The sequence below is a fragment of the Eschrichtius robustus genome, chromosome 11, assembly GCF_028021215.1.
Source record: "Eschrichtius robustus isolate mEscRob2 chromosome 11, mEscRob2.pri, whole genome shotgun sequence".
In the NCBI taxonomy this organism is placed as follows: Eukaryota; Metazoa; Chordata; class Mammalia; order Artiodactyla; family Eschrichtiidae; genus Eschrichtius; species Eschrichtius robustus.
Window position 1 is genome coordinate 64,168,645 of NC_090834.1, and position 15,686 is coordinate 64,184,330.

The following is a 15,686-nucleotide window of genomic DNA, read 5'->3' on the forward strand; positions in this document are numbered from 1 at the left end:
CTACACTGTGTCTCTGCCCCTCCTACCCATCTTATTGCGGTTTCTTCTTTATATCTTTAGTTGTGGAAAATCTTTTCTGCTAGTCCTCAGGTCATTCTCATAAATAGTTGCTCTGTAAATAGTTGTAATTTTGGTCTACCCATGGGAAGAAGTAAGCTCAGGGTCTTCTTCCTATTCCATCATCTTCAATAGTTTATTCTTTTTAAGTGCTGAACAGTATTGTAGGGCATGTTAAACTCTTTGTTTAACCATTCACCTGTTGAAGAACATATGTGTTGTTTCCAGTTTTTGGCTATTATTTTAAAGTTACTATAAACATTTGTGTACAAGCTTTCAGTGCAAATAATTCATTTCTCTGAGATAAATACCAGAGTGCAAATGTTCAGCCATATGTCAGTTGCATGTTTAGTTTTTTTAGAAACTACCAAAATGTTTTTCAGAATGGCTGGCTACACTATTTCACACTTCATCAGCAATGTATTAAGTATCCAATTTCCCCAATTTCCCCTAGCATTTGATGTTTTCATATTTGTAAAAAGTGTTAGCCATTCTAGTAGATGTGTATTGATATCTCACCATGGTTTTAATTTTCATTTCCTACTGGCTAATAACTTTGAACATCTTTTCATGTGTTTATTTGCATCTAGGTATCTTTTCCCACGAAATATCACTTTATGTTTTTTGCCAATTTTTAATTAGTTTTTTTTCTAGTTGAATTTTCAGAGTTTTTTATAAGCTTCATACTAGGCCTTTTTCGGATATGCAATTTGCATACATATTCTCACACTCCGTATAGTGTCTTTTTAGCCTTTTAACTGAGTCTTTGACATAGCAGCAATTTTTAATTTTAGTGAAGCTTAATTTATCAATTTTTCCTTAAATGAATTATGTTTTTGGTCAAGACTAAGAAGGCTTTGCCCTAAATCCTGAAGATTTTCTTTTATGTTTTTCTAAGAGTTTTATGGATTTATGCTTTCATCTAAAAAATTTTACATTTAGGTCAGTGATTGACTTTGAGTTAATTTATGAATGTATTGAGATATAATTAACAAATAAAACTGCAATATATTTAAAATGTACAATGTGATGATTATATATACATATACATTGTGAAAGAATTGGATTCCCACCATGCAGTTAATTAACAAATTAACTCAAATATCAATTTTTTTTTTTTGGCTGAGAACACTTAAGTTATACCTTCTTAGCACGTTTCAATTATACAATATAGTATTATTAACTACAGTCATCATGTTATACATTAGATCCTCAGAACTTACTCATCTTATAACTAAGAGTTTGTATTCTTTTACCAATGTTTCCCTATTTGCACCTCCCCAACCCCAGCCTCTGACAACCACCTTTCTACTCTCTGTTTCTTTGAGTTTGACTTTTTTTCTTCTTGATTCCACATATAAGTGATAATATGCCCTATTTGTCTATCTCTGTCTGAATTATTTCATTTAGCATAATTCCTTCCAGTTTCATCCATCTTGTCACAAATGTCAGGATTTCTTTCTTTGTAAAGGCTGAGTAACATTCCATATATTATATATATATAATATGTATATGTAATATACATGTATATCACATTTTCTCTATCCAGTCATCCACTGACAGGTACTTAGGTTGTTTCCATACATTGGCTATTGTGAATAATGCTGCAATCAATATGGGAGTGCAGATATCTCTTTGAGGTAATGATTGCTTATGGCATTTTTATTTTTAATTTCTTGAGTAATCTCCATACTGTTTTCCATAGTGGCTGCACCAATTTACAGTCCCACTAACAGTGCACAAATGTTCCTTTTTCTCTACATCCTTGCCAACATTTGTTATCTCTTTTCCTTTGGATAATATCTGACATACACTACAATATCCACTGTTGTTTATTTTTGTATCCTCTTCATTGTTTTACAGAGCCTAGAACATTGTAATTTATCCTCGAATGTTTAACGTTAAATGACGTTAAAAAATAGACATTGGACATGAATTCTGGCACCAGTTGGGAGAATTCATGGTGATCATTATTGGAAAGAATCTCAGATATGTTGATTCTGGTAATCTCTGGTCCTAAATGTGTATTGAGAGTAAATCTTTTCTTCTAATAATAAAAAAAGCCTGAGGAAATCTCTATCCCCCAAAACAAACAAACAAACTTATGTTCTGTCCTTATTTCTTGTCAGTCCAGTGTGAGATAAATGATGTGCTGCTCAGAGATGGGGGCTACATGCAATTACTGGGGAGTGATGGGAGCTGTCCTGCTTATGGGGCAACCTCAGACACTTTGGCTCTCATGGGGAATTGGCTACCTAAACTGGTGCTGTCCACTGTCCAGGCCAACATAAACATGGCTGGGAACAAGGCAGTGCTTTTATGGTCCTCAGTCCCTGGAGACCCTTTTTCACTGGGAAAGATACTCTCACTACAGTGAGCACTTGCCTGAGACCCAGAGGTCTCTCATGGCAGGGGCTGCCTGGAACTACCTCTACGAGTTGGCTCAGCTCCCCAAGCACCCAGAGGCCCTCCTCTTGGAAGCCCTTCCAGATCATTGGGAAACAAAATGCAAACACTCTCCCAGGACCCTGGTCTGTGTGAACAAGCAATAAGCAATGGTCCTAACTCCCCTTTAGTTTGTCACCTTCTAGGATGCAATCACATTTTCCAGGGACAGCTTTGAAAACTATGGCCTTTCTGTTGATCTTCCTCCTGTAGTGCATAAAATCAGTCATTTCAATCCAATTTGAATCCCATTTAAGTCCCACCTCCCCAATCTACTACACTCCCTTCCTTTATCCCATCTCCCAATCTTAATCCTGGTACTGGTGTAAGAGAGAGAGAGGAAAAAAAGCCCAGGTCCTAAACTCCGAGCTCCCAGGCTAATGTGATCAGATGAGTGTTTAAAACAATCTGCGTGTCTTGCTTGCCCAAGGCGGAAATCCACATTTCTATCCCCTCAATGTCCCTGAGAGGCAGGAATTATTATCCACCTCCTCCCTGATGATGATGATAATAATAATAATAAGCATTTATTGAGTTCATACTATGTATTAAATATTGCACTAAGCGTTGTGCATGGATAATTGCACATAATCCTCACAAAATCACTGAGGGGTCGATTCTATCGTTGCTCCTAATAAACAGAAGAGGGAAACGAACCTCACAGGGAGTGAATTGACTTGACGAGTCAGAATGGTTTGCTCTCTTTGTTGAAGGGGCTTCCTTTCAGAGAGCCCATGAATATCTCCTGGGTGGAAAAGCATCAGTCTTTGAGAGAAGTTTTGATTTTTGGAAAGAGCTATAATTGGCAGAATCAGGGAGTAGGAGATCAAGTTGATAAATACTGTGTTTGGGTAAATAGCATGTGTGACCTCAGGGAAGGGGGCTGGTTTTCTTATGTGGGTTAGAAAGCAGTTCCCAAGGAGACCCTGGAGAGCTTCAGACTTGCAGGACCTTTAGAATTGTTCCTGGCTTCTTAATGTTCAGAGCACATAATATTTAGGATGGAGATGGGATTTAGAGTTTATCTAATTTAATCATCAAGTTTACAAACTTCGTTCAAAGAGATGTGATGTGATTTAGACAAGGTCACCGCTTAGTGGCAGAAGAGGGGTTCTGATCTCCTAAATCTCAGCCCAAGGATCTGCCCTCCTCTCAATATGGGGATTAAGTATCTTCCTCTTTGGGATACTTTTTAAAAAAACCTTAATAATATATTTTCTTTAACCCAGTGTATCCAAAATGCAATCATTTCAATATGTTCTTGTTATTAAATTGATGGTGATATGTTTTATATTCTTTCTTTGGTAATTATTTATCATAGCAAAACATACATAAAATTTACCATTCTAACAAATTTTTTTAGGTGTACAATACAGTGAGATTAAGTATATTCACATTGTTGTGCAACCATCACCACTATCCATTTCTAGAACTTTTTCATCATCCCAAACTTAGTACCCATTAAACAATAGCCCCTCATTCTCCCTTGCCCCTAGCCCCTGGTAACTTCTATTCTACTTTCTGTCTCAATGAATTTTTAGTACCTTATATAAGTGGAATCACACAATATGTGTCATTTTGTGTCTAGCTTGTTTCACTTAGCATCATGTTTTCAGGATTCATCCATGTTGTAGAACGTATCATTATTTTGTTCTTTTTTACGGCTGAATAATATTCCATTGTATGTATATACTAATTTTGTTTATCCATTCATATGTTGAAGAACACTTGGGTTATTTCCACATTTTTGGCTATTGTGAATAGTGTTGCTATGAATATAACTCTTTGGACTACTTTTAAAATAGTGAAAATCTTAGGGCAGAGGGAGGGGTAGGGGAGACAGCAATAGACTGTGAATAAATTGTATTACAGTGAACAGTGAGGAATTTGGGAGCACGAGATACACACTTTATTAAATTGTCATCCTCTTAGGTATATGGCAATAGCCAGGAGGGTATGATTTGAGGTAGAGTAATGCACAGGAAAATAAAAGAGGATGGAAGTTGTGAGGAGAGACATAGGTGGTTCAATCTCATAAAATGAGGCTCCTGACCTCATTATTTGGGGTGAGGCCTAATACCTGAATCTCCACTTTTGCAGAGCATGAGCACCCCTTTGTTTCTTTAGGGAAATCATCCATTTCTTCCATTTTGTCTCTTTCTCTCAGCCCTGGTCTTCTTGCATTGATTAGCTGCAAGACTTTGGAGCCTATTCTACTGCCTCTGGGCAGGGAATCACAACTGGATGCTCACAGATACATATGTTAGGAAGACCCTTCTCCAGGAGAGAGGTCAAGAGTCCGAGGTTCCTTCCTCCTAAGAAAGAGCTCACAGGTTGGAGTCTCCACCATGGTTTATCCACCCTAATCCCCCACCTAAGATTTGTTCAGTGAAGCTACTGAGGGAACACATAGGCCCAATGATTGCCTTCAGATTTTAGCTTCTCATCAGACCTTCTCAACTATACAATGGGAATAGCCCATCTTGAGAAAAGATGCATTCAGATTTCTGCACTGGTGGGAAAGAAGACCAGGGAACCTCTCACATCTCCAAATCTGAGTTTATGGGATTCTATAAACATGAAAGAAATAGGTATTACACTTAGCAAAATTTAAAATAAAATTTATAATATCTTATACCTTAGTTGAAACTCAGACATTGGAAATGTTTGACAGATACGGAATACACTTAAAAAAAGGGAGACATGATGGAGAAGATATATTCTCCCTTAATCTGGAAAGAAGCAGGCTGTAGAACATGAAGGGTCACATGAAGAGTCACCTAGATTTGTTGCTCACAACAGGGCAGGGTTACCTCTCAATACAGATACAGTCATTCACCTCATAAGGCGCACAGCAGAGAGAAAACAGGATTTACACAGGCTGAGGAAATAAATGACAGATGTTAAACAGGAAGCAATATAGCATGGGCATTAAATAACTGTATTTGGTTATGAAATTTAATTTCAGATCATGGCACAGCACCCACAAACTGTGTGACTTAGTTTTCTTGTTAATGTAAACCTCATTTCTCTCACTGATAACGGGGGTCAAAAATAGTACCTACCTCATAGGTAGGGATATTTCGTTAGAATAAATTTTCAAAAGTGAGATTACAGCATTACAGCATGTAACATTTATTTATTTATTTATTTATTGACCACTCCACACAGCATGTGGGATCTTTAGTTCCCTGACCAGGGATTGAACCTGTGCCCCCTGCAGTGGAAGCGCAGAGTCTTAACCACTGGACCGCCAGGGAATTCCCTAAAGCATGTAACTTTTAAAAAGTTTTTGCTATATTTTGCCAATTACACCATCAGCTGTGATGCTCAAGGATATGTGTTTCAACACAAACTCTTTCATTGTGAATTTTCATTAATAAAAACTGTAATTTAATAGGCAAAAATGTCATGTAATTATTGTTTTACTATAGGGTTCTTGGATTACTAGTCAGAACAATTTTTCCCTTGATTCAAAGCCAATTGTACTTTTTGTCACTCTTCTTTATGTTCTTTTACTATTGATTTATTTTATTATTTAAGCTTTATATATAATAAGGATGTCAATAGTATTTTTACCTGTGGAAAAGAATTACGGTAGCCTCAACACTTTCACCCCAAGCAGAGGAAGTGTTTGGAAGCCAACCAGAGAAAAGCACTGATGTGTTTATGGGCAAATGGGATTAAGCTAACATTAGGAAATCATTATATCAAGCCATTAAGGATAAAAGTGCCGTGGTAAGGGTCACCTGCCTCCCACAGCCTGAAACTCCTTGTCACAACTGATCTTAAACATAGCTAGCACCCGAGTTCTGATCTGTTTGGTCTTGGCACCATAAATGATGGGATTGATCACAGGAGGCAGAAGTAGATAGACATCACCCATGAGAGCATGCACAGTGGGATCAAGGCTGTTTCCAAAGCGGTGCACCACTGAGAGGCCAATGAGAGGCACATAGAAGGCCAGCACCACACCAATGTGTGACACACAGGTTCCAAAGGCCTTGGCCCGTTCTGACTTGGAAGGCAGCTGCAGAACTGTTCGTAGAATCAGAAAATAGGACAAAGAGATGAACAGGGCATCCACACCCATGACCACCAGAATGGCAGTAAGACCATAGACCACATTGGGCAATGTGTCTGCATAGGCCAACTTCATTACATCCTGGTGCACACAATAGGAATGTGAGAGCACGTTGGATTGGCAGAAGGCTAGCCGTTTGATGAGCAGAGGCAGTGGGATGAAAAAGAGGGATCCACGGGCCACGGCCACCATGCCAATCCGGGCTGTCATTCTATTGTTGAGCACTGCGGCATGGCGCAGTGGGTGGCAGATGGCTATATAGCGGTCAAAAGCCATGGCCAGCAGGATGGTGGACTCAATGGCTGAGAGAGCATGAATAAAGAACATCTGGGTCACACAGGCGTCAAAAGTAATCTCCCGGGAATCAAACCAGAAGAGGGCTAGGATCTTGGGCATGGTGGATGTGGACAAGGCCAGGTCGATGGCTGCCAGCATGCAGAGAAAGAGGTACATGGGAACGTGCAGGCTGCGCTCCATCTTTACGATGAAGACCACGATGCAGTTTCCAAACACTGCCACGGCATACATAGAAAGCAGGGGGAAGCCGATCCAGAAATGAGCTTCCTCTAGTCCTGGGATACCAATAAGCACAAAGGTGGTATGTGTGAAGTTGCAGGCACTCATAGCTGGCACGGAGAAGGGGGCACTGGAGCAGGTGAGGTCACACTGGCAGCCTGCTAGCCTGTTAGGATAAGGAGTACAGTCAGAGAGGCTGGCCCTGGAGACCTGGCAACTGAATGCACCTTAGCTCTCCCCCTTTACTCTCTCTTCCTGCTTCTCCAAGTCATTTGGGCTCTCTCATAAGAACGCTCTTTGAAGCCTCCTGCCAAAGAGGAAAGTGACAGCTCAAATTCATTTATCAGTCACTACTCTCTAAATCCATTTACATTTGTAAAAGGGAACCTGGAGAGAACGATGCTTATCTCAAAATCTATCCTTCCCAAGTTCCCTGGACTCCTTATCCTGGCCCATACCTTCACTGTCTGCATACGGGGCTGCCCTTTTCTCAGCTAGGTGCTAAGGGATACCTTACCAGGAAACTCTTCCTGAGAGGCTGTGTTTTCCTTCTACCCTTCCTTTCCCTACCCTTCCCTTCCCTTCCCTTCAATCATTCATCGGATCTGTAAGCATTTACTTATAGGACTTATTATATATGGAGGCTATTTGATAGATGCTGATGATACAGAGTCAAAGACACACCTTTTGTCCTTCAGATGCCCTGTCTAGGGTGAAAGATAGACAAGTAACCCAAATATTAGAATCTTGGGATAAGTGTTAGCAAAAGATGTGCATTTAATGCATGGGAGGGTGAAAGGCACGATCAGAGGAACCTTCCTGAAAAAAGATGGTCCTTCTGTTTAGTCTTGAAACATGAGTAAAAATTAAGCAGACAGAGAAAGGAATAAAAGGTGTTCCAAACAGTGGGAATAGGGAGGTTTTTGGTTTTGTTTTGTTTGCAGATCTTCAGGATTCCAGGTCCCCAGGTCTAAGGTCAGTGGAAGAGGAAAGAAACACAATTGTGATTAAAAATAAAAATAAAAACAAAAAAACACAAAATAAAAACTAAGAAAAAAAAGGCCAAAATCAATCTCTTAAGGTAACAAGGAAACTTATCTGGGGTCATCAAATGAAAGGCAGTAGCTCCCTCCAATGACTTCCCGGGAGATGGAGGTGCTGGCAGGATCCTAGCTGCCAGGCATGGTCTCTGTGAAGGCTCTTCTCTCTGTTCCTGGCTGATGGGTTCCTCCACACTTAAAAGCTGCCTCTAAGGCCACTCTCACTGCCACAAAGAGAACTTGATTGAGTCCTAATACTCCTAGAGCTTTATCTTTCTTGGAACCTCTGCTGACCATTCATGTTACGCGAGACATTTCTGTTTTAGGAAGCCCGGTGTTGTTCTGCCTCACCCTGTTCTCTGACCTATCATCAAACTGTATCCCTGATAGGCTCCCTAGGTGCCCTGGTATTTAGAGCTAATTGTCTCTAAAGAGCTAAGGGCTTAGCTTCAAGAAGAGTTTCTGAATCTTGAGAATAAACTCTGCAGGTGTCTTCATCAGTGGTATTCAGGTTAACCTGTTCACCCCCCCAGGATTCTTCTTCACTCCTAACCTGGGTCCTTTCTGCTACTGGGACATGCTCTTCTATTTGGCCTTAGTGGAGAGAGTTTGGAAAACATAGGTCTTAGAATATAATATGATAAAATGAAAACTAAAATTTTAAATTGGATTATCCTCATCTTGGATAAGCAAGGAAGAACAGATCCAAGGTTCAAAGGTCAGAAAATCCACACCTCTGTTTACTCTTTGTTCTTCTCCATTCTCAGAGCATGTGTCAAGATATTACAGCTACCTTCCTTGGCAAATATTAGATCCCAGATTTGGCCCAATCAGCTGCTGTCAGAGAATGAAAAGCCTTTTTCAGATGCAGATGCTTACGGGCATGGAGGGTAGCAAGGGGAGCACAGTAACACACTTCCCCTTTCTCAGGGCCTCTGATGCTACTGCATTAGCACCGGCAGACAGAAGGGTCTCTGCTTGTCTCAGAGTCAGATACCTCCCTGACTCTTCTCTCCGCAGGGCCCCTTTTCTGCTTTGCTGGTAACAGCCTAAGACTTGGGGCCATCATGACATCCCCCCAGTTACCTATCCCAGAAGACCTCATGTTTCCCTCCTATGTGCTCTGGCTTTCTGCCTAAAGTGACCCCTGGCCAGACCCAGTTTCAGCTTCAATTTGGGTCTGAATGTGGTTGTTGCATTTACTCTCACTTGCCTTTCTGGATGTCAGCTAATTCTCTGGAACATTTCGTCTTGGCCCATGAAGGTATGTGTGGGATGCAAGGGCTTCCCCTTCCCCTGCCATGAGACACTTTGTGGGGTCTTCGAGGTCCCTTAGGATGGCAGGGACCTTGGTCTGCTTGACCCCAGTGAGGATGCACTCACTTGAATATGGTACAGTCCTGCTGAGATGCAGCTGAATCTGACTTTTCCTTTCAAGCACAGGTTTATTTATAACTCTGCCCATGAAGCCCATGGGGACAGGCTAGGGGAATATAGACTGAGGGTCCAGACAGGGGACACTATCTCCATGGCCACTTGTATGTCACTCCCACAGGCTTCCCACTGTTTCAGTCTGGTGGGTGGGGGGGAGATCACCAGGGGCCCACCGCCTCTGCCATGACTCCCGCACTTACACATATAGGGCTCTAGACAATCTATTTCCGCTCTTCCAAGTAACTCAAACTCCAGTTAGTCACAGTGGTTAGCGCTTTTCCTCATCAGCCACTTTGCTAAACACAACGTGGGTAAATAGTTAGGTCCTTGGGCTCTAGGAGTTCACAACCTCTTTACTGAGATGGGTACACAAAAATGTAGTCCCATAATTCAAAATAAGGTCACGCACCTCTTGAGCTTTTCTTTTCCCAGCTTTTCTTTCAGTTGATGACACAGACTTTGAGGTAGGGAAGCCACTTTTCATTGCACCTGGGTCACAGATAAAGAATACATGACATAAAGGCTCTTTGCTTAGATCACATAGTTAATGAATTATAATATTGGTCTGAGAACCAGGTATTCTGACTCTTTATTCATTCACATTCAACAAATATTTATCAGGGGCCCACAATGTAATAAGAAAAATAGACGCCACACACACAAATCCCCAACCTCATGCAGTATTCTGGTTAGGGGGACAGACAATAAATGGAGTTGATATAAAAAGTGAAATAGGATGTTAGGTAGTCTTATGGAGAAAAATAAAGGGAAGAAGGGAGCAGATAAATATCCAGGGGGTAGTTGAAATTTTAAATGAAGCTCCTGCACAACATTATGTGCAGAAGGCCACACATAATGAAAACATTTCAGAAGCCTGAGGGAGTGAGAGATAGATTTATGGAGATATTTGATGAAGACCATTCCAGGAAGAAGGAACAGAAACTGCAAGTAAAGTTCCTGAGAAGGGAATGTATCTGGTGGGCCAGTGTGCCTGAGCAGAGGGAACCAGGGCAAGAATAGTAGGCAGATAGAATCGGAGAGGTAATGGGGAATTGAATAATATAGGGCCTTATAGGACTTACAGGGCTTTTAAGGATTTTCACTGGGACTCTCGGTTCAAGTAACTGCAACAGTGGTCATGTATCCACCACTGTTCTGGTTTTTAGGGAAGTCTCCAATTCATGGTGAGCTTGTCCACTTGGGTCACAGATGACATTTACTCTGCAACACCCATTCCCCAAGTGGCCGAATTACACACTCACTTCCTAGGAATGGAAACTTACAAGTTCCTAGGATTGTTGGACAGTGGGGCTTTTCACACGTTAGTGGGTGGTAGGTGTGCTGGGGGAGAAACCTCTGTAGAAGTAGTGAGGACATCTTGACTGTCCAGTTCTTAAGACTGAAGTTCCATCTCCTTCTCATGTTTAGGACTCTGGGTACCCCATCTTTCTTCTCTAGCCCAAGCCCCTCTTTCTCTTTCTCTCCTCCCTTTCTCCATGACCCATCTTATGTCATGTGTGGAAAAAAACAAGCAAAAATCCAGTCTGTAAGTCCACATCATCTGCACTTTTTTTACTTATGTCCAATGGTGACTAAGACATGGTCCCTGGTCTTGAGAAGTGGGCAGAGTCTGCTGTGGGGAGAATGGTTACAGGAGAGTCTAAAAAGGGCTGTCATGAGGAAGGTGCTGTAGGAGCACCTCAAAAGGACACCAGACAGACTTGAGAAGTCGTGAAAACATCTCTGAAGGAAAGTCAGTTCTATTCTAAGTCAGGAGAAGGGAGAGAGTGAGGGTGCTGTAGGTGGAGGTGACAGCTTGTGCAAAGACTTGAAAGTGAGATAGAGCAATCAGGGCTAAGGAAATGCAAGTTGTTTCTTGTGCCTGGAGCATAGAGAGGAAGCAATGAACCTCTTCATTGGTAAATAGAGCCACGCCATCCAGAGATGTTATGATTTTTCTATCTGGCAGGCCTTGTTTTAGGGTCTGGAAGACAACATAAATGAAACAAAGAGTTCTTATTCTCAAAGAACTTACCTTGTAATGGGGAAACTAGACAAGAAATAAACAGGTATGTAATAGGTTGGGGAGAGGGTGAAAGTGCTAGAAATTAAAACAAGGTAGGTAAGGAAGAGAGAGTAAATGCAGGCAGGAATTGAGGGCGAGGTGTTGTTGTCATTATTATTTTTTATAATATAAAGGGCCCTGTAGTAAGGGGACACATGAGCAGAGCCTGCATGATAAGAGGCAGTAAGCCACGGGGGCATCTGGAGGAAGGACATCCCAAGTAAGGAGAACTGCAAGTGCAAAGTCTGAAGATGAAGCATGCTTGGTGAGTTTAAGGGAATATTTGGAGGCTAGTGTGGGTGGAGTAGAGTGAATAAAGGGGAGAGTAGTTGGAGATGAAGTTGAGATGATGGAGAGGAGCAAGAACACATAAATCCTTACAAGATATTATAATGACTGTGAATGTTCCCTGGGGGCTTCTGGAACATGCTGTGCAGAGGAAGTGACATGATTTGTCTTGTGTATTAAAATAATCCATCTAACTACGGTGGGGATTATTTTACTTTACTGTACTTTACTGTAATTTTACTTTACTTTACTTTACTGTACTGTAAAGCAAAAGTGGATTAAAGGAAGATCCACCAGGAGACTATAATATTTCAAGTTCAAGATGATGATGGCTTGGATCATAGGGGTAGCAGTTGAGGTAGTAGAAAGTAGTTGTACTCCAGATAGCAACATCTGGAATACCTGGAAGAAAGAGTCATCAGCATTTGCTAAAAGGTTGGATGTGGAATGGGAGAGACAGACAGGTGTCAGAAATAACTCCAAGTGTTCTATCACAGCAACTTGAAAGGCAGAGTTTCTGAGTCATGGAAGACTGTGGTTGAGAATGTTTTTTCCTTGATGTGAATATTAGGATATGGTTTTGGACATGATGAGTCTAAGATGATTGTTAGATGTTCAAGTGAAGATAGTGATGCACAGGCAGTAAGATATGAGTCTGGACTGTAGATATTAATTTGGGATTTACCAGCATATAGATGGTATTTAAAGACACGATGCTAGATAAGATGACCAAAAATGAGAATATAACAAAGAATAAGACAGGTCTGAGAACAAAGTCCTGAGACATTCCAACATATAAAGATCAGGAAGATAAAGACTAGCAATAATTGAGACTAAAAATATTACTGTCAAATATGCTGAGGATTTTGTCATCATCCTAATTATTAAGTAGCCGGTACTGTAGTCACTTAAATTCCCTGTAGATATGAATGACTACTTCTTCTTCCTTGCTGGATCTGAAACCAGCTATAGGGTCCACCATTACTGAGTGACACTAATGTATTATTGAAATATGCACTTTAAAATTTCTAGAATTATTGGATATACCCAGCTTGGAAAAAATAATTAACTTGCTGGATTAAGCCATTACATAAAAATATGCTACAAGTTAAAACAATTCTAAGTAAATAACACAAGTTATAATTCCTTTGCAATTCTAGTCACTTTTCAGTTTCTGCTGGGGCAGAATGTTGACAGAGGGCAGAAAGAAATTTTAGAATATGCTTAGTTGGGAAAGAACATCAGGTAGAAATACATTTGTGAGGTTTGAAGATTTTGTTTTGGGCTTTTCTTCCATAAATTGGTTGAAAATTTCTAGAGAACAGAGTTTTGTTTTTTTGTTTGTTTGACTAAATTATGTCCCCCAGTACAAGTTAATTAATTCATGTATAAATGTATATTATATAGTTTATATTATATATAATATACATATATGTTTATATTATATATAAATATAGTCTAGATATATAAATATATATATAGTTTATATTATGTACAGCAATACAGCATTAAAGTTAAGAGTGGGGGGACCGTGGAGTCAGTTTGCATGTGGATGTGAAATATGGCTTTGCCACTTACTAGCTGTTTAAGTAAGTTACTAAACATTTTTGTGCTTCAACTTTCCCATTGATAGTAAAAGTAACTACCTTATAATGTTGTTTTGAATATAAAAATGTGTTAATATATGTAAAAAACAGAACCATGACTGGTCAAAGGAAATAATAAATGTTAGTTACAACTATTATTACAGTTAGAAAATACTACCTATTTCTCAAAAAGGAGTCACTTTTTCATACTGTGTCATTCTAACTGCCGTGAATGTTTAAAGTAAAAAGAGAAAGACTACTGGCAGGATAAACAAGCATAAGCAGGATAAACTCTTTAGAACAAGCAGTGATCAGAGGAGAAATTCTAGACAGGCTGTTTGTTCCTCCCATTCTTATGTCTCTTGTCTCCTCACTTGTAAAATACAGAGGTCAGCCAAGCTGATTTTCTAAATATATTTCATCTTTGATTTTAAATATTTGCACACTTAGCTTCAACAAACACCAGATTTACTTTTCTATTGATAGTATGACCTGACATAGACTGTCTCTAGAATTCTATGATTCTATGTGCCTTGGGAATGGAGAATTTTTATCACAGCTCTGCGTATCTGTTTTGTCTTCACACTATAGATGATGGGGTTCATGACCGGGGGGATCAGCAGGTAGGTGTTAGCAATCATACAATGTACATATGCTGGGGCTTGTTTCCCAAATCTGTGAACAAAGGAGAGACTGATCAAAGGAATATAGAAAATAGCAATAGCCCCAATATGGGAGATACAGGTGCTGAAGTCTTTCTTCCTCTCTTCTGGGGATGTGATGCTGAGGATAGTCTTAATGATCAAAACATAAGAAAGGGGGATGAGAATTGAGTCCACACCAACAGTAGAGGTCATGGCAGTCAGCCCAACTGCATTGTTGATCCTGGTGTCTGTGCATGACAGCTTCATCACATGAGGGTGGAAGCAGTAAGAGTAGTGGAGCACGTGGCTGTGGCAGAAGGACAGTCTCATAAGAAGTGCTACCATTGGTGTCAGCATTAGTGTCCCCCTGATGACAATTGCCACTCCAATTTGAATTATTCTGGAGTCAGTTAAAATGGTGGCATAACTGATGGGATTACAGATGGCGACAAAACGATCAAAAGCCATGGCCAACAGCACTGACAATTCCATGACAGTGAAGAGTTTAACAAAGAACATCTGTGACAAGTAGGCAGTAAAGCTGATCTCCCTGGCATTGAACCAGAATATACCCAAAATGGTGACCACAGTGTATACGGACAAGCCAAGGTCAGTGGTGGACAGCATGGAGAGGAAATAATACATGGGCTCATGAAGGCTGGGCTGAATGACAATGACAAATGGAATCAGGCTGTTTCTTGAGAGAGCTGTTACATACAGAAAACAGAAGGGAATGGAGATGCAGCTGTGGAAGGTTTCCAGCCCAGGAACACCAGTTAGCAGGAAAATAACGGAAGAGGATGTGATATTCTGGAAGTGGGACATGCTGGATTAAAAGTACAGAATTCCAAGATGAAATTCTGGAATAACCAAAAAAACCTACATTTAAAAAATTAACCCAATTACAAATAATTTTATTCAACCAAAAACTAACCACAGATGAATGTCTATATACTATGTAAGTATGAATGACTTATTTAAAATGATAAAATAATTGTAAGATTTCGACGGTTGTAGTAGGTCTTCTTTTTTTTTTTTTTTGTATTTTCCCCAGCCCATGATTTTTCTTCCCTGGGGCCCTTTGCTGGTAGCTAGGTTTATACTATGTGATCTTTTCCTCTAGCCAAAGATGACCGGACTAAGAAAAGACGCTTTACCCAAGATTGGCCAATCATATTCCATCCTCTTTGGAATGTTTTTCTGTATAGTTGGCATCAGAGAAAAATAGATTGGGGCTTTGGAGCAGCAGTATTACATTGGCCATGAGAACAGAAAACAGTGAAGCTTACAGACAATTTGGGAAGCCAGAAAATATTGAGAAAGAGATACTTACAATGCAAAGCAACACATATGAAGTGATAATAAATGGCTTAGGCATCAGTGCAGTCATGAGCAGGTGCCTACAGTATCTAACCTTTCAAGTGACTCTTGCAGTACAGCATCTGGAATTGCATTTGAGAGAGATGGAGAGTTGGAACTCAGACCTATCACCTACAGAGGGCTCTGCCCCCACTTGTTATAGTGTGC

General features: G+C 40.2%; 2 protein-coding genes across 2 annotated transcripts; both read right to left on the reverse strand.

Annotated features, from left to right (window-relative positions):
- Positions 1-6,247: 6,247 nt before the first annotated feature.
- LOC137771891 (olfactory receptor 51E2) lies at positions 6,248-7,210 on the reverse strand. Its single transcript, XM_068555658.1, has one exon. The coding sequence runs from the start codon at positions 7,208-7,210 to the stop codon at positions 6,248-6,250; it is 963 nt and encodes a 320-aa protein (XP_068411759.1).
- A 6,829-nt stretch (positions 7,211-14,039) lies between these two features.
- On the reverse strand, positions 14,040-14,984 carry LOC137772014 (olfactory receptor 51F2-like). Its single transcript, XM_068555876.1, has one exon. It carries the CDS (start codon positions 14,982-14,984, stop codon positions 14,040-14,042), a length of 945 nt encoding a protein of 314 aa, XP_068411977.1.
- Between the last annotated feature and the right edge of the window lie 702 nt (positions 14,985-15,686).